Genomic DNA, 18,896 nt, shown 5'->3' with positions numbered 1-18,896 from the left:
CAGGCTATTTATTAAGGCTTCTCAGACCATTTCATACAAATTATCATCAATGGTCACCATTCATCACAACCTCCAATTCCCTGGTCACATCCGTCATCATAGTTGACCATCCTTCACCATCAGTCCCCATTCCTACACCAGCTCACCTCACCATCGCTCATCGTCATTTACCAACCATGACCAACCATCTGTCCTTTTCGCTCCCAAATATTACCTATTCGTCACCATCCTCAAGGTTTGGTTAAACGACTAAAGAGTTGTGTCCCTTTCTTCAGGTCACTATGCGAGTCGACGAAGGCGCTGCTGGACGACCTGCTCAACCTCTACATCGCCACGTGCGCCAGCTACAAACAAGTGACAAGATACTCGGGTGTGTGCCATGCAAACCAGCTCGTCTTCTCCACCTTCTTCCGCAAAACCTACCAAAAAATCTACGCCTCCATGTTCCTCGTCAGCTTCGTCATCGTCTTCCTGCTCTACATCATCATCTACCGCTCGGTCCTGCTGCACCGCCGCCGGCGGTACCGCGCGCGGCAGAACACCAACCTGCGTCTGCTGCGCGACGTCTCCGTCACAGATTCGCAGGTCAACGCCGACAACCTGCACAACGGCTTCGAAATGACGGAGCTGAACAGCGAGCGCCGCAAGGCCATGCTGGAGTCAGACAGCTGCTTGAAGGAGAAGTACCTGCTGGCCAACATCCGCACCGCCATGATGCTCTTCGTCGTCACGTTGGTGTTCGTGTTGGCCTTCTTGCCCTCCTGGCTGATGGCGCACAACGTGATGACTTTTCACGCGATGGTGTTCTATTGCTACTTCGCCTACAACGTGTCCAACCCCATCATTTACGCCTTCATGAACCCCGCCTTCCGCAGGGAACTGAGAGACCTGGTGAGCTGCTACGGTGCACGGACCATCGTTCATAAGTAGTTCTGTAAACTGTCTTGATGGCTACTCTCGTAGGTAGTTCTGTAAAGTGTCCAGCGGACCAGCTTGCATTCCATTGTCGGACTGTATTGTTTGGATGCTTTCATACGGATCAGATTGAGGTTAAGTTGAGAGAATGTCCTGTAGGCTAGTGCCGAACAAATAAATTTGGAGAAGTATAATTTTAAAGACTTCTTACTGTTTATCTACAATGTAGTTCCATAGACTATGTCCTGTGAGCTAGGTGTACTGACTAGTTATCAGAAGACCCTCTACAGTCTACCTGCTGAACATGCTGTCCCTATAGCGTCTTAGAATCATCTTTTCATAACTATTTTTTTCAAAATCGGATAGAATGATTCATCATTGCTTTTACAGGAAATGAGTAAATGTTCCGTTCAGAGAGACTTTCGTTAGACATTAGGAAACTCATGAGTCCAAAGGCTAAAAACCTTGAACAGGATGTTTATATGATTTTTCCTACGGAGTAGCCATAAAGTTGGATAGACACATTTCTTAAACTGGAGACTGGAACTGGAACAACTGATGTATAAAAAGATAAGAAGACTAATGCCTATATCATGCTGTTCGTGCATATTAGGGTGGATACAGATGTCAGACTTTACGAACCAGATGATGCTGTAAATATAATGTAAAATTATATCCATTTGTACATCTGTGGAACAGATGAAGCATAATAGCTTACTGCTGGTTTCTTGATGTGCTTCCGCTTTCAAAGTCTGTAAGAATCTGGAGCACAGAGCTAGGAAGAGAAAACATGAAAATAATTTAGATAAAAAAGTACGGTTTTCAATAACATTGACTTCTAGACACATACCATCGAGGATTACGATAGCTTTCTGTAAGGTTCAACTACATTGGTCTTGAAGTGCATGCCTTGTAATAACTGGCTAGTCGAGTCTAAGCTACCCGTTCTTCTTTTTAAATTAACAACAGTGCCGGTTGTTAGCACCCTATGGACGTTTCTGGTTTAGAGTTTAAGTTATCTAACTGACTAGACCTTAAGACCTTTGAACTGCCTCTCATATTTCCCATACAACCATCCTGTCGGCAAAGCCAGTTGCTGCCCATGACAATGATAGACACAGAGGACATTGTGAAGAGGGTTGCCAGACTCAAGGCTCTTCTTAACCAGGCTAATGCCGAATGTTTCTCCAACTTAGACAAAACTGTGATGAAGGGCGAGGAAACCCAAAAGGTTTCGAAGGCAAAGGTTTGCGAGATGGCACTTTGTTCCGGGTACTAAACGTATTTACCAGTGCAGATGGACTTTAAGGACACTTGAGAGCTTCGGCAATTTGTCTGGTTAGGAACGGCCTTCAGACGGAGTAGAGCGAAGACTGTGACAAAGGGGAAAGTGGGGAAAGGGGAGGGTCAGTGGACTAACACTCATTGTTTGTTCTGTGTCATATAGTGGCGCCCCGCACAGCGAGATAGAAGCGTGGCCACCCAGCGAGAGAATTTGTCTGCCTGACACTAAAACTAAATTCCCGGGTCCGCCCGCCATCTTGGCCAGATCAATTTCACGGAGCAGCTTCATCCGAAGACGACTGGCGACACGAGCTGCCAGTACTCCTCCCCCATAATCCACTGCTGATGACGTCACCGCTACCCTGATTATGTCTGATTAACTCGCCAGCGGCGCCTGTGCAAATATGTGTGCCCCTGACGTCGTGCTACAGTGTCTCGCAGAGTTAAGCCCCCTGATCCTATCCCGCCAACCACTCCCCGCTGTCCCTAGACCCACGATGCTGGTGGCGCTCGGCAAGGAATAAGCCGAGATGAGGATTATCGTTCCTGACATACAAAAAAAATAAAAAAAACAAAATTGTTTATTTTGGGCGCGAGGTCCAAGCTTGGGGCACATAACTGGAGAACTTTGCCTAAATATACATGTGCATGTGCAAATTTCGTGATGTCCACGTGTACAAATGTATATTTATCCGATTTCTTGATATCGCACCATGCGGATGCTTACACATCACACGTTTTGTTGACTGGTAAGCCGGGAAGAAGATTTTATTCTCGCCGCTCATTTGTCTGTATTTTGTCTTTTCTCGATGTGAATTCAATGCCTTTGCTTGCGAGATGAATATCTTGAAATTACTTGTTGAAAAAGAAAATAACAAAAAGTCTCAATAACTTCATGTGCTTAGATCACGATGCTGGTGCTCCTTTGTTTGTTGTTGTTATTGTTGTTGGTATACATTTCTCACTTGAAGCCTTTGTGACTGTGTTAGTGTGCGTTGCCATAGAGGACCAGGAGATCGAAAATGTGGAAATGTTCATTAGTTTGAAGATTGACATTGCAAACAAAGACAGGATGAGTTGAGATATCCTCTTCAGTGATGGAGAAACTAACTGTCGCTCGTAACGTAAACAAACAAACAATAAAACTCTGCATACTGAGGTTTTAACTACACTGTGCTCATGATTGTGATTGTTTATCTTTAATCTCAACAAAACACAATCACTTTAGTGATGTCTGGACACAAAGTCATTCAGTGTGTTTCTCATGCCTAAAGTGACACGTGGATGAGTGAAAAACTGGTGCCTGGTGTTCACTTTTCACATAAAGGCATCGGACTCGTGTGACATTTACACTCTGGTGACTAAGTAGTTGTCTTTTGGGTGGTGATGACACAAACATTTCTGTTTACTTGTGTACAAGATGTCATTTTTGTCATTGTCAGATTGAATGTATTGTCCATAAACGCCGGATATTTTAAGTATTTGAAAAAAAAAATGTTGTTTAGTGTCTTGTTTTCAAAAAAGGGTCTTTGATGTGAAACATCTAGTCTTGTTAGTTGTTTTCCGTTCGAGGTAATAAAACTAAAAGATTCGAGTGAGTGGATGAGTTTACAGACCTGTCATGGACGCAATCGTGTCTTGGTCTCAGTCTTATCCCACATGACTGACCATCTGACTTAGAACATCAATGGTCTGCAATGAGTTGAGTGAAAAAAATAGTTTCAAATTATCTTATTTAATTTGTTATGTTAATATTTATATAATAAATTCAATAAACTTCAGCTTGCACAAAAAAACTCCATAAGCCATAACCAAAAAAATCTTGGTTTGTGAGATCCAAGCCTGGAATGTCCATATCGCTGTTTTCATTATAGTTTTATGTATTCCAGGTGTGCTTTACTAAAAACAAAATTAAATAAAAAGAAAGAATTTAAATTCATAACTCATTTTTGTAGCAAACAGAAGAATTTTCTGTTAATTTGACAGCCACTATGATCCTAACTTTAAGTATGATGGGATAGCATTTGAATAAGTCCCCCACATAGTCAATTGTCAGGTGACTTGCGCCAATATTCAAGTTAATAAGGTAGCAGATAACTCAGTAATGAAGACCTAGAACAAAAAAAAAAGGTAGAGCGAGGAAGAAATGAGATGAATAAGAGATACAAGACTTGGAAACCCAGCTTCCAATTTATCCTAGGTTCAGCGATCCATGCCCGGATGTCCTCCGTGCTGTGAAGATCCGGTGGGACATCGATGAGCAGTTGTGATGTGGACAAATTAATTACCACGAAAATTATTTCAATTTCTTTTAATCCCAACACCAGCGGAGATTGACAGCTGCCTCGACAGCTCCCTGACTCACAGCTGACAGCTGCACTCAGTGGATGTCCCCGGTGACGTGTGCTTTGAACTGGACAAAGCTGACAGACATCTTGATTATTTGTCGTCTGCTGAGGTTTGGTACCCGCTTGCACCTAGACTGCACCAGGTTACTGATTTGGTCCACAAGATGGAACAACGGTTTCTTCGGAAGACAAAATGCATCGATGATACAGAAGTCTTGTCATTAATAAATCTTTTCTTTCCTGTCAGTCGTATGTCACTCATTCCTTCATTATCCAAACGTCACGTAGTACCTTCAACCAATCACATAGAAGTTCTATATTCGAACTTTCTCCATTATCTGTTGATTTACATCCCCTCTATGTCCCCACACCATCCACCCACCATTCCCCTGTTGTTTAATTCCCTCATTAATTGTTTCCTGAAGATTGTACTTGACGCCCTTTCAATTAGTGATACCTGGTATCTCTTGTCCGGAGGGAAAATCCACATTTGTTCGCACATCACTGACACACCTACTGACACACGAGCACACACAAACAAAAGCGAGAATGTGAGAGTAAAATAAGGAGGGAGAAAGCAGACCAAGGTGCAGGTAGTCACATAATTATAAAAAAGCAAATTTGATTACGAAGTCTGGAGATTCGCGACCCTTTGATCAGCCATTCAGTCGCTCCTTCCTTTCAGTTTTGTTCTTGTTTTTAAAGCTTTTTTTTTTTTTTGTTCTCTATCGTTTCTCTTGTTCAAATGTTCGGCTCTATACAAGCCACATCGATTTCTCCATGCACGCGCAAAAACAACAGCGGGCCCCCATGTCCCCGAGAGGGTGATCCGACACCGGCTTCTAGAATCCATCTGCATGACAAGAGCGTTTAATTTGTTCCGACGACTGCCTTCCAATTCCTTCTTGCCTCTCGTCATCTGGAATCAGAGTAGCCTTCCGGGTCATATGGTGTCAGGGCATCCAGTGACCGATACTAGCATCTCAGTGGCGTCCCTTGCTGCTTCATTGAGACCGCGACAAGGAAGATGAGATGTCTGATGCCGAGGAGGAGGATGTTACACGCAGGCTGTCTTTGTTAGCTGTGCTCGCAAGAAAATGAGGAGTGCATCGAAGGGTTGAATCGTGAGAAACATGTTTCTTATGACAAGGCAGGCAGGAAGGTGTGGCTAGCTGGTGATATTATGTCTCCACACTGCCGTAGTATCCCCACCCTCTCCGTGCTCTGATTGGCTGCTACAAACACAAGGCGTGCTGTGATTGGATGGGCTTTGATCAAGGAAGTTCAAAGTCCATCTACTAAAAAAATATTTAAAAAGTAAAGTTTTCTTGTTATATGAAAATGTCAAGATGTTTGATTTGTTTCTTTTTTTGAAAAAATATAAAGATAACAACAATAAATAAAACGTCTTTATGCACTGTATCCATAGTAACCAATAATGGCGTTCAAAATAGTTTTCTCTATTTTTAAAATTTGAGATTTTTTTTACAAAGTTGGAAGGAAGTCATAAAACACAGACCGTGGACTCCATTAAGCTGTGTTTTAAAGGAGTAATCCTTCCAAGTCTCTGGTTCAAAAGGATGAGTGATCAGTTCTGTTCTCGCCTACAGAAGGACGGGTACTGTAAGCCCTGGTTCAAATTTCGCTGCGAACATGGTTCGGGGTGGATTAAAACCTTCTCACAATGTGTTATGGAAGCTTGTCGTCTGCTAGCAGATGCTAATCTCTTGCGCTCAAAAAAAAAAAAAAAGACGAGAAAATTCGTTTGAGCTCTCGTGTCAAAAGAGAAGACAAAAAGGTGTCTATAGCTCCTTTGTCGAGAGATACAAGGGGGGAAAAAATAGAGCTCTTGTGTCGAAAGAGACGAGAGAAAATCCCTTGAGCTCTCGTGTCGAAAAAAGATGGGAAAAAAAGGTGTCTAGAGCTCTCGTGCCGAAGGAGACGAAGAACGTATTTAACGGTAATAGCAGTTCAAAACCGTGCAGTGGTGCTTAGCAGGAATGTAACGGAGAAAACATTATTACTGCTTTTGTAATAAAATAAATAAATATGAATGTAATAATGTATCTTATGTGCAGATAATAATAAATATAATAATAATAAAATAATAAAAATAATAGTAAATTCATGACAGTGCAAACTAAAGGTAAATAAGTATAAAGACCAAGCTGGAAGTCCCATCCTCGTGTCTGTAAAGGGTATAGGGTAGTTTTTGTTTCTTTTTCTGCTAAATAAGACCAAAATCTCAGTCTTCAACAACATTCGTGACCGACAACATCGATGTGTTAGCTGAAGACTGTTACACATAAAGACAAGGTACCTCAATGACCGACATCAGACCAGCTCCTGCTTCATCATCTGTTCATTCAGAACCAACCATTGCCTGCGTGTAACGGTAATGTCAGGCTCACCCAGGGCTGGGGACATTGTTTTCCCCAGAGGGCAGCAATAATGCGATGCTCAAACCTGATGCAAGCATGTTGAACATTTTAGCCACACAGCGAAGAAAACAGTTAAATCCGTTCTGACAGAAGCTCCTGGAGCTTGCATGGGAGATGCGTGAACAAGGTTTTGACAAATCTTTTTCAAACCACAATGAAAAAAAAAATTCCGATGATTCCCAAATCTTTCCCAAAACTATATCTTGTAAAAAAAAAATGTTACAAGGCTTATTTCTGCGTGCGACAAACATAAAGAGTTGAGGAAAAATGATATGGTGGAATGGGTTCCAGCAAGGAACTGATGATGGCCTTTCTCAGACCTCGCACTCCGTGCTCGGCAATGCCAATGTTGATATACTGTGCATGAGAGACCTCTCCTGTCCCTGAGCCGGAAAAATACACTTTTGCTGACAGAAAGCCAATATTGGCGCCACAAAAGTGACAGGTAAATCCTGTCCTGAAGTCCGGCATTTAAGCCGAGGGGTGGTTCTCCAGAAACAAATACCCATTCGGGCCTGCCTCTGAGACTGGGCGGCAGAGATTTGCATCTGTTTGTCGCAAATTTCTAGCCTTGGAATCTCTGTAAATCAAGAATAGCATCGTGCCGAGAATTTCGTTAAATTGGACGAAGTGAAGTGTGTTATGCAAAAATGACAGGTCTTCATGGTAACTTGGGTATGCATGCGCGCGCACACACACAAACACACTAACACACACTCACACTCACTCACACACACACATAGAAACTCACTCACTCACTCACTCACTCACTCACTCACTCACTCACTCACTCCACGTGACCAAACCTCCAGACGAGTAGTAAAAATAAACAAACTCCTCCCATGCAATGCCTCACGTGGTCTGCTATCCTCCATTCACTTTCCCGCCCTGCCCTTCAGTCCGTCTCCTTCATTCCTTTCGCTTTTCTTTCGTTTGTCAATGTCTGGACACGTGGAACAACAGGGACCGAGGGCTGACGAGAGCTCAGCTGTGAACAGTCACGTGATAAAGCCACGTTTGTCATTGTCTGTCTACTTGTCTTTGTGAGCGATTAGCCACTCTCCTGTTTGGATGAAGGTTTTTCTACAGTCGACTCTGAACAATGAATGTTCACATGACTGCATGCTTCACAGTCAAAGACATCAAAGCGAAAACTTTTGGTATTAAAATGTAATCTTGGTGTGCCTTTACATTCTTAAAATGAGAAAAAACATATTAGGCGTCTATGTAACCTTCTTTGATATATATATAAATAAAACCTACACAAAGAAAGAGAGGGTGATTATATATGACTTCCTTATTTCTTGCTCTCACTACAATATATTTATTTTGGCTGGTAATTTGTCAAAGTGGTACTTGGCCCAGCCATTAATGAAAAAGCTTCTTACTCAAATGACAGACCTCCTGGTGCAGGCTTAATCTCTAATTGAACTTTGTTCATTAATCAATGATCATACACACATCTCAATATTAAGCCAGCATCAACAACTTTGCCATTTTGCACTCACCAGAGAACTGCCCCCAGGCCTGAGTTCTGAGACTTTTTTTTAATTTTTAAAAAAGTTTGACAAAGAAAAATAGTCTGGAAGAAAACAACTGTTGTTATCTCCTGTCTGCTCTGTGATGATGTTAGTGTTGAGTTCTGTTCGAATTTTAAAATAAAAAGTTTTAAGCCAGTTCTCTCGTTTTGGGAGCATTTCCAAACAAGATTCTTTATCAAGGATTAGCGAGCAGGATGCTTAGTAAGAAGGGGTAAAAAAAAAACTGTCAGAATAAAGAAGTGAGAAACAGAAATCATGACCGCATTTTCATCCCTCGTCGCCTGTCTGTCTGTTGATCTATTTGTATATTTATTTATCTTTAGAGCTCTTCTCACTTCCTGAAGACGACTAAATGTTTAAGAAAATAATAATAAACACGATGCTTTGCTAAACACATCATCGTCGATAATAAAATTTGTCCTTGTCCATGTCACTCTCGTCTATAAAATAACAATCGGTAATCTCAAAATATTCCATGTTATTGTCTGGCCAGACAAGCAGGTGTGGCATTGACATGTCATCTTTAATATGAAATAATATGACCTGTGATATGCCCCCTACACCGCCCACTCCGTGCCAATGTCACTGACAGGCTCGTCAACCTGTGACAGACAAAAAAGCTGAAAGATGGAGTGAATGGAGCGATTATCGCCATTGAGTTCCTCAAACTGATTTTTGTCCTCAGCTTCGGCCAATGAGTTGCAGACAGACACATAGAGAGCAAACGAAAGTTGTCTTCTTTCTTACTTGCATGATCTTACATACACACCTGAAGTGGCTGACTACACACCCACGGAATCACAAATTTCCTTCATATACAAGACGAGTCGATTAAAATAAAGTATCAATCTTGAATAATTCATTGGAAGTTTGTGCTTACAGAGCAAAGGTTTACTTGTAAAGATCTGGATCCTTATTTTTGCGTTTAGTACTTTTTACAGTGACAATAACAAAACCACAACATCAACACTCTGATCAAGCCTTTCTCCATGAAAACCATTGTATCGTTTTCATTATTAAAATTCATTGTTTTGTCCTCTCTTACCTTGGAAGCACTCAGTTTGATTAATTAGGACTGGAATATTTCACACATAACAAGGTCAGTAGCGGTCTTTATTGTGTTCGGGACAGAAAGTTGGCATGAGGACGAAGGAGAGAGAGAGAAGAAAAAAAGGAATGGATAGAGGAGAAAATTAGGAGAGAGGAAAAGAATCTCAACCGTAATTCAAATTTCACTTACATAACAAGGATTTAAACATTTACCATGACCAAGTTAAGAGCAAATACTATGGACAAAAAAAAAACAAACAATAACTAACCTGTCCAGTCCTCACTGACTGTGACTACATCTCCTTCCTTTCTGTTTCTCCCGTCTGCTACACCTGATTCTACTTTTTATATTGTACTTAGCAAGGACTTGTCACATATCTTTTACTTCTAATATTCTTTAATTGAATTACGGAATGAATAAAGAAATACGGAACTGTCATTTATTCTTGCCGCGGTACTGGTCTCGAGATTGTTTGTTGATTGGTGTTGTCATTTACTGACGAAGCCCAGGGATGACCTTTACTCCTCTGTGAACAAGTCAACATCTCCTGTCATCTTCCACTTATCTTGACTGCTGACAGAAAAAAGTTATTTTTTGTTTGTGCGCATGCCTTCTTGCGTGCTTGTATGTGAGTGTGTCAGTGTGTGGGTGTGTCAGTGTGGGTGGGTGTGGGTGTGGGTGTGTGCTAATGAATTAAATAGCTCCTGATAGCAGCATCTTCTCTGAGTCACGTGTGTGGGTGTGCACGTGCGCACTTTCATGTTTGTGCAGTCAGTGGATGTTGTGAACCCTGTCCAAGTGCACTTCTGGTCCTAACGTTTTGCTGCCTGTCACACCTCTAAAACAAATCACGAATTATCGAAAGAGTAAACATCAAAGAACTCTTTAATGTCAATGGGTAGATGTCTTCCTGTCTGGAACGACCTTCGCATTCCGCGCCATGATTGCACGAGTGTGACTGAGTGCGATGTTGCAAATATGAAAACGATAATCAGGCCATTACATATCCCAGTCATTATAGTTCAGGTCCCTTTAATGAACGACCAGTGAACGAGAAAGTGTCGTTGTGGCTTTCATTGCATGAGATTGAACTTGACTCGGCTGTAGACTTTGTAGATGAAGATTGAGTTTATTAACCTTCAGTTTTTTTTTCAGTCCCGTCTGTAAGTACTAGTAAATCTTATGACGACCTACTCCGTTGAAATAAATGAGCATATTTTTAAATGAAATGATTACTTTTTTATAATTTTATAATTATTAATCATTTTTAGTAGTGTGTGCAGAACAAGTTGGAGGTCTTCAGAACTGACAGGATAGGGGTTTATTCCTATGTTTGTTTGTTTGTTTGTTTGTTTGTTTGTTTGTTTGTTTGTTGACACAGGTTCCAATAGCACCCCTACACAAAGCGAAAGTGTCTGCATCCTGTCATGTAACTCACCCCATAAACACTCAGAGGTTTGTGTGTTGTCCCAGTAACTCACTCTGGACATGGCGGCGGATCCTGTCTCGTGTCATGCAACTCTCCTCTGACCCCTGCCGGGGTCACCTTCCGGTGTGGTGCGCATCCACCACGAGCTCTGCCTCCTCCCGCTGTTCTTAGTGCTGCATGGGGGAGGTGTCAGTGCCTGTGTGTGTGTGTCAGGGGGGATCATGAAGGAGTTGTCTTCTTATCTCTTTTTCCTTTTGTCATCTTCTTGTTGTCTTAGGTCTTCTTTTCCCTCGTGCTTTGCCTCAAAGGCTGGTTTTAGGTTCGGATTCTTTTGTTTTTGAGATTTTTTTTTAACTGGCCTCTTGAGCATAGGAATTTCGAGCTCATGAAATTAGAAAAAAGAGCTTTGTCAGCTCCTTAAAAAGCAAGAGCTGGGAGCAGACCACAGACGACATACAGATTGACACGCAAGGAGGATGCCTGTGGCACACACAAAACTCGCCACTTGCAGGGAGGGACAAAGCAACAACTGGGAGGCAGCCATGATGGGAGACAAACCTGCCTCACTAGACATTGCAACGAGCATCTTTGGCTTTATTACAGTTCACAATAGTGACACATATGTGGACGGGTGAACAGAAAAGTCGGATTTTAATACAACATAAAAATTCATTGTCAGAATTCTTTTTTCTTTCTCTCAATTTCTCTCGTTCTGTTTCTCTTTGTTTCTATCTTTCTCTTTTTCTCTTTATTTCTTTTTCTCTCACGCATTCTCTCTCTTTCTCGTTTTTCCTTTCCTGCCCCCGTTTTCATTCTTTGTTTCTTACTTGAAGGCCGAGAGTGATGTCTAGCGGGCTGAATGGGACAGCTCTGTGTTTTTTCTGTTTTGTCAACGATCTGGTCTGGTTTTATCATCATCAGCTTGTTCATCCTGTCATCAACATCTTAGTCGAAGATGTTTGTAGCTATCGAGACTCAGGTCTATAGTCTGGAAAACAGTCAAGTAGTTTTAATGGTTGTTAATTAAAATAAGTCTTGGTTACTTTCTGGACACCCACGAGTGACCACAGGTGGCCAATGACAGTCACCAGGCTTTGGCGAGAATCGAGAAGCAGGAAGACACGAACCTCAAGCATCAAACGATGTATGTCACGATCCAAGATGTTGTCAGTCATTAGAACACTCACAAGAAGCTTCTCTCGAGGCCTGGAACTTGAATAAATTTATGTAAAGCCTCGTGTAAACAGTCGCCTCTTGGGTCTTGTGATAGTCGAGGCCATGCTGCTTGTTTATACTTACTCTTGTCTCGTCGACTGGAAGTTCATATCACTCCTCTCGGGTATAATATACTTTAACCACATGAAGCCACCTTCGTAGAAAAAATGGACATCTTCATAAAGGTTGTTGGTGCCGTGGACAGTCTGTTCATGTAGATGGTGAACTATACTCACACACAAATACCGCACCGCCATTTCCAGAACTTTCTGTTTACCTTCATTTCCCTCTCAAAGAATTGGGTCTAGACTGAATTACTGAATAAATGAGTGTTTCCGTTCCTTTTTATCTCGTGTACACACGTCCCCCAGTATCGACAGACTGTCAAAGTTCAAGCTAAGTTGATGAGACTTACCGCACTGATTTCGTGAAACGATTGAAGGCACTGAGTGGAGTCTGTCAGCTTGTTCCTGGGTTTTGGTGAATAGACAGAAAGATGAAGAGGTGTGAACAGTGAGGATTGGTACTTCAGAGACGGTGTGGATGAAGACGAGATAGATACACAAAGAAGAGGGTCTGTGAAGACAATCCCTGTAGATGAAGGCGATGTCAGCCGATGGAGGAAAGGACCTCATTGGGTAGCCAGCAAGGGTAGTCTTGTAACACCCTCAGGAACTCGAGTTTCAGTGATAAAGAAAATGTTAATGTCCTGCTCAAGGATGTAGTCAGCAATTATATAAGCCATGGATTCACAGACCGCAGAGGGACAGCATCCACATGTCCCAGTGTATACATCGTCACAAAGAAACGGAAGTAGACCCAACTCGACCTCGACGAGGGTACATTCAGACGACGATCGTTAAGCAGAAGTTTCTTCAGTCGTTGCTCCAAACCCAAGACCTCTCCTACTAGATGTACAATGATGATAATGATGATGGCAAGTCATTAAAAGATCCACGGCTACAGAGGAAGTGATTGCGGAAAAGCAAAGACCTGGCTAAAACTAAGGGGAGTAACTCACATGAGCTTTCTAAGGTCAAAGACAAAAAAGTAAAAAAAGTGTACACAGCAGGTCCAAAAGAGAATATTTATCTGTAAATAACGGTAAGTACACTTCAAATAAAACACAACAGTAAAAATCTTGGACAGAAAAGAGCAGAGCATGGCGGGCGTCGCTAGACCAAGGTGCGGCCATATCTTCTCTACAAGAGGACGCTACTCTTTGATTACAGAAGCTACACAAGCACACACGACCGCTGGCAAACATCTTTGTAAACACATACCTGGATATAAGACAGAATAAGTGAGAGAGCAAGGGAGAGAGAAAGAACTAGGACGAAGAGAGTTTCCCATAAGACACACAGATACACAATCTAACATTCACAATGGTGGAGAGATCGAAACAAACTGGATGAGAGATCCGCACAGACTGGATGAGAGATCCGCACAGACTGGATGATAGATCCCAAGACAAAGACTGCCAGACCTACTATTGTTTGCTCGGCTTGACATCTTCATGGGTGCCAGGAATTATTTCGCTTGATCCGCGACCCGGGATAGTTTACTCGTGACCTCCCGGCCGTTTCCCTGACCCCCACCCCACTTCCCCACCCCGTAGTACCGAAAGTCATCATTTTAAAGGACGTAAATTATCGTCCTGTCGCTGATGTGATCATGGGTCTGAGTTACACTTCCTGACATAGTCATGCGGTCGAAATGTTTCGGAAAGGAATCGATTTAGTCATTACAAGGACAGGGAACAGATTGAGCTGATGGATAGAAGCACGCAGTGACCGGGGTGGAGGAGATAAATAATGTTTACTCTCTAACCCCACAACCCTCAGAGGATACTTCACATCTGACATGATTCACTGTACCGTGGAAATATGGACAGTGAGGTCAGTGTGTGTTTGTATGCGTGTTCAGAATAGTACACTGACAGACAGACAGACTGAGTGAAAGAATAACATTGGATGTATTAGTAATCTACACAACTCTTTATGACTAGTTACTTCAAAACTCACATTTGCCTTTTTTCATTCTTTCTTGTTCCACACTTTATGAGTATTTTGCGATTGTAAGCCAGCCTCATTCTGTTTGCTATTCAACTCACGAAAAAATCTGATTTTTCGCTGATGCCAGTCAAATCTACTTGAATATCATTTCCAAACCTCAAAATTATTATTCTCTTATTTTTACTGTGTCTCTTTTATACAGTATTTCAACATATTACTCTAAATGATATTTGGTATGACACTATTAAACCTGCATCCAGTGTGTTATGTAACATAATTATGATTAATGAATTGCTAGGGAGGTTTAAATAAATTCCACTAACTGACACTTGTCATTCAGACATAATTCTCGGTCTCCAAGGGATTTGGGTGAGTCGGCGCCTCTAGAAACCTCGTTACGAGGTTAACTTAATTTTGCTTTGAGTGGTGTCATGAACCAGGAGGAGAGTCCTGTGGCTATTCACAACACATCGGCAGATCAATCAATGGAGCTTTAATTTTCAGGCCTGTGACCCTGTCTCGCAATCCCACAGCTCAACGCGAACTTGTAAGTGGAAAGAAACAGGGTAGAGGCTTGGAAGTCGGGTGGGAGTCCGCGCGCCATCACGTTAAACGCGATGACCTTTAGGGTCACGGTGAGTGCGGACCGCCACCTGCACGAGACACAATTCTCTGACCCGAAAAATCCTTTCACTTTTTGGTCTTTGAGCTAACCTGAACCCCGGGGGTCAAAAGCAAAAGAAGTCAAGACCAAAGGAAGACGACCAAGACTGACCAAGAAGAGAAGATTGACTAAGAACCACGAAGAAATACTGATTGGGAAGCAAAAACAAAAAGGTTGATCAGGAACTAAGAGTCAAGAGCCAAGAAAAAGACTGAGAACCAAGAAAAAGATTGACTTGGAAGCAAGGACCGAGAGAAGACTGGCCGCGAGGCAAGAAGTGAGAGAAAATTGAGGTCCATGAAGATGCGGTGATTCCCACGGAGGGGCCCGGCCCCCCGCTCTCATTGTGTGGCCCCAGCCTGGCATAAAACCACTTTTATATCTCAATTTGTGAGAGTTTTTCTCGCTGGTTTTTTTCCCCTTAATGTTGGCAATATTCCCTCAGTTCGTGGAGGACACTGACCTGCCCAACAACCTGCATCACCAGTAATAACCACAACATCAACACCAACAACAACAACGAAAATTATTTGACTCCTTGACTCTTTGGAAATCGGATTTACGTATCTTGAACTTTTCAGTCGTGTTATTGCGTTTCCATGACAACAACAGAAACCCAAGAATTCAAAGAACTCTGGTAATGGTCCTACCAGCATTGTGCTTCTCTTTTGCATACACACATATATATAGAAAATAAAACTTACTGCTGACTGACATTAATGGTAGATGTATTGTAATGATACTTCTTTCAGCAAACGTGTGTCTGTATCTGTATATTTCATAACTCCATCCCTTGCTTCTGTAGAAAGCAGGAGAACATAGGGTAGACTTGCTAGTCTTGCACGGATAGTGGGTTTGCTGGTGATGTATGAACAGTGAATTAGCTAATGATGTATAGCGGGTTGGCTAATGATGTATAGTAGGTTTGCTAATGGTCTGCCTACTCTCCTCCTTATAATTCCATCGATCCTCCCAGGAGCCAAGCCCCTTGGGCGACTGTCCGGCTAATAACAACTCTACGTTTCCAAGTAAGAAAAGTAATTTGCGAAAGACAAGAAGACCCCGGATGAACATATTTCAACTGATGTGTTGACTGCTCACGTGATCAAATAAGCTCCAATATCGCGAGGCGATGTGCATCCGGCTATACATCAGTACACAAAGAGATAATTCAAACAACACAAACAACAGGTTCTTGTCATCATGGCTAATACTGGGATTCGCTTGCTCGCCTATGATTGTCCTTACTGAGACTTTGCGCATGCGTCAACCACAACGGAAGAGAAGCCTATTCTCCTTCCGGTGCTGTGATCTTTCCCCAGAGCGGATCTCCTTCATTTCCTGGATTGTCACAGAATCATAGCTACAGTAATTGTTAGTACTGATTAACATTATTAGTACTGATTGACATTAGTTATTAGTGTTGAATTTCCCAATAAAATATAACTGTTCGCGGGACCAGTGTTGCTATGACTCCCACCTATAAATGTCACGCTTCCCCTGTGACCCTTGCTGATGATTGTACCAGCACAGATCTTCAACATGTCATTGTTTATTAGTTTATCTCTGTGTCAGCAGCTAACAACCACATCACTTACCATACCAAGCTTCTGCCACCTTACGGTGCTGAAGAAAACCTTCTGGACATTAGATGAGTCACGTGATGTAAACCCTTGTAATCATAGGGGACAGGCCAACATCATCAGGACTCTTTATCTCGTTGTCTCCCTCTCTCTGCCTCTTTTATCTCTCTGTGTGTGAGTGTATGTGCGTGTATGAGTGTGTGTGTGCGTGTGTGACCTAGAAGAGAGAAGCTTTTTATTTTAAGAAAATTCATGCGCTGCCAAGATTTGTGGGATGACCACATCCTACCGACCACCAATTGTCTTTCTTGTAAATAGTCTTTCGCGAGAATTACGAGCTCCGGGCTTTGGTGAATCACTCGGTGCAGTCACTAATTCTCTCTCTGGTTGGCTGTAATATAAGTCTGGTTCAGAACCTCGTAATGACCGGCTAATGGCGGACGTAGACCATTTCGCCAGCGACAAATGTTTTCCACAGATTTTTCCCTCCGGAACCTTTCTTTTTGCTGACTATTGATTGAGCTCTTTATCGCTGCTAAGTACCATCAACTGAGGACAGAAAAGACTTATGGGTAGCAAACAGACACATAAAGCTTTGACTTGTTATTGTTATCTCACTCTCTCCCTCTCTGTTTCTTTTTCTTCGATCTCCCTTACTTTCTCTCGGTCTATCCTCGTCAATCACACAAACAAACGCACACATTCGCATAGACACACGAACACACTCCCATAAACACACACATACGCACACATTCATCCACAAAGATATACATTCGTCCTCAAACACTCACACAGACCCATACACAAGCACGCACATACATGTAGAGAGTCATATAAGCAATCGCGCGCACACACACACACACGCTCGCATAAAGATACAAGGTGGGCCATAGGCACATTTTAACACAATCAATCATAGTGATTGTGTGATATCTCAGTTATAAATAATCATATAGACATGTCCTGCCCTCGTATTTACTCATAAAAGAAAACTCATTGACGCAGCCATGACCTTTGTGACCCTGGTGAAGACCCTTTCGTCTCCCGCGCTCCAGTGTGAGTTTTTCTTCCCCTCGCAACTTGGCTTTGTCCCAGGAAAACAGTCTTTAGTTTTGATAGACTCTTCTCTCTAAATACAGCTTGATGTGTGAGGCTATTGCTACACACGGACGCACACACACGCACACGCACACACATACACGCGCGCGAACAAACACCTTAAGGCCATGACCTCCCAGAGCGACGGGTGCAGAACCACACATCTGACAATTAATTATTTTAAGCAAGATGCTGACAGCAACCGTGATGAAAAACAGAGCCAGCTAAACAAAATTAGTTCCCATGCACTAAAAGGCACAAAAAGTCAAATTTAATAAAACATGGCGGAAAAGGAAAAAAATGTCTTGAGAGACGTGCAAAGTGTCTTAAAAAATTCTCTTTTTATTTTTTCTTTCTTATTAAATTTCTCATTGTTTTGTTTGTCTTTTTTACTTCTGTGTTTTAATAATCTAGTTTTCATATTTTACTTAGGTCTCGACATGGCCTGTTCTTATTGCAAAGGCTCTGGGAATCTTTCATAAAACTAATAAACATCACTGATGTTTTCTGTTCTTGATACCAAGCTGTTCTCACAAAATAAACATTTTACAGTTTTCAAATTATTTCTTTGACTTCTGCTGGTCAGTGTTGGTCGTAGCAGAAGAATCAATGGACAGTAACTAACTCCTTTGGATGTAGCTGACAAAATTCGTCACAGAGGTACTCAGAATGGTGGGGAGCAGGTCTGATATGGAACCGACTAGCCACTCCTTCATGATCGCCATCCATTTCTTCCTTCATTGACTTCGATCCCTGAAGGATGTCTTGAAGGACCTTCTTTGACCGCAGTGTTGTCCCTGGTCACGTGCCACACTTATCAGGATTGTGATGCTGTGTTATTGTCAGGAAAGGTTTCTTGGGTTAGTAGCTGGTCTTGGGATTAGGGGGGAAATATTTCTCGATGGCCTGTATTTTTGTGTCTAAAAGAAAGAATCCAATTGTCAAACCTGTAAAGAAGTATGGCAACTCTGAGTGTCATGTAAGTCGGTATTTAGTACAGAATAAATCTGATGGTGTGGTCCTGCTGCTGCTGTTCAGACTGACCTCTGGGCGGCTGTCATCTGCAGCAGCCATCTTTCAATCGAGTGGCGCCCAGGCAGAAACTTCTTTTCTTCTAAATGTTGTCCGTTTATACAGATGCTAGGCTACCACTCTTAGTGATGACCATTGATCAGACTGCCTGAGATAATGAGATAAAATTTGAAAAAATCATCGCATCATGAGTTTGATGGGCATCAAGAAAAAGAGAAGATTCAGAGTTTTACTCAAACCCCATGTGCTCTTTACAAAGTATGTTTGTACTCTTCTGTAA

The 18,896-nt window shown here is 42.1% G+C and overlaps 1 protein-coding gene across 1 annotated transcript in view; it reads left to right on the top strand.

Moving 5' to 3' along the window:
* Positions 1-3,788, top strand: part of LOC112558071 — a 73,598-nt gene extending 69,810 nt beyond the window's left edge. The window contains exons 5-6 of the mRNA XM_025228260.1: positions 276-891; positions 2,363-3,788. Of these exons, the coding sequence (XP_025084045.1) occupies positions 276-891; positions 2,363-2,422 (676 nt within the window). The 3' untranslated portion in view covers positions 2,423-3,788. The remainder of the gene's footprint in view (positions 1-275; positions 892-2,362) is intronic.
* Positions 3,789-18,896: the final 15,108 nt, after the last annotated feature.

This window comes from Pomacea canaliculata, linkage group LG2 (assembly GCF_003073045.1).
Source record: "Pomacea canaliculata isolate SZHN2017 linkage group LG2, ASM307304v1, whole genome shotgun sequence".
NCBI classification, from domain to species: Eukaryota; Metazoa; Mollusca; class Gastropoda; order Architaenioglossa; family Ampullariidae; genus Pomacea; species Pomacea canaliculata.
The sequence above is the reverse complement of the archived record's forward strand: the minus strand, read 5'-3'. Positions and strand labels throughout refer to the sequence as shown.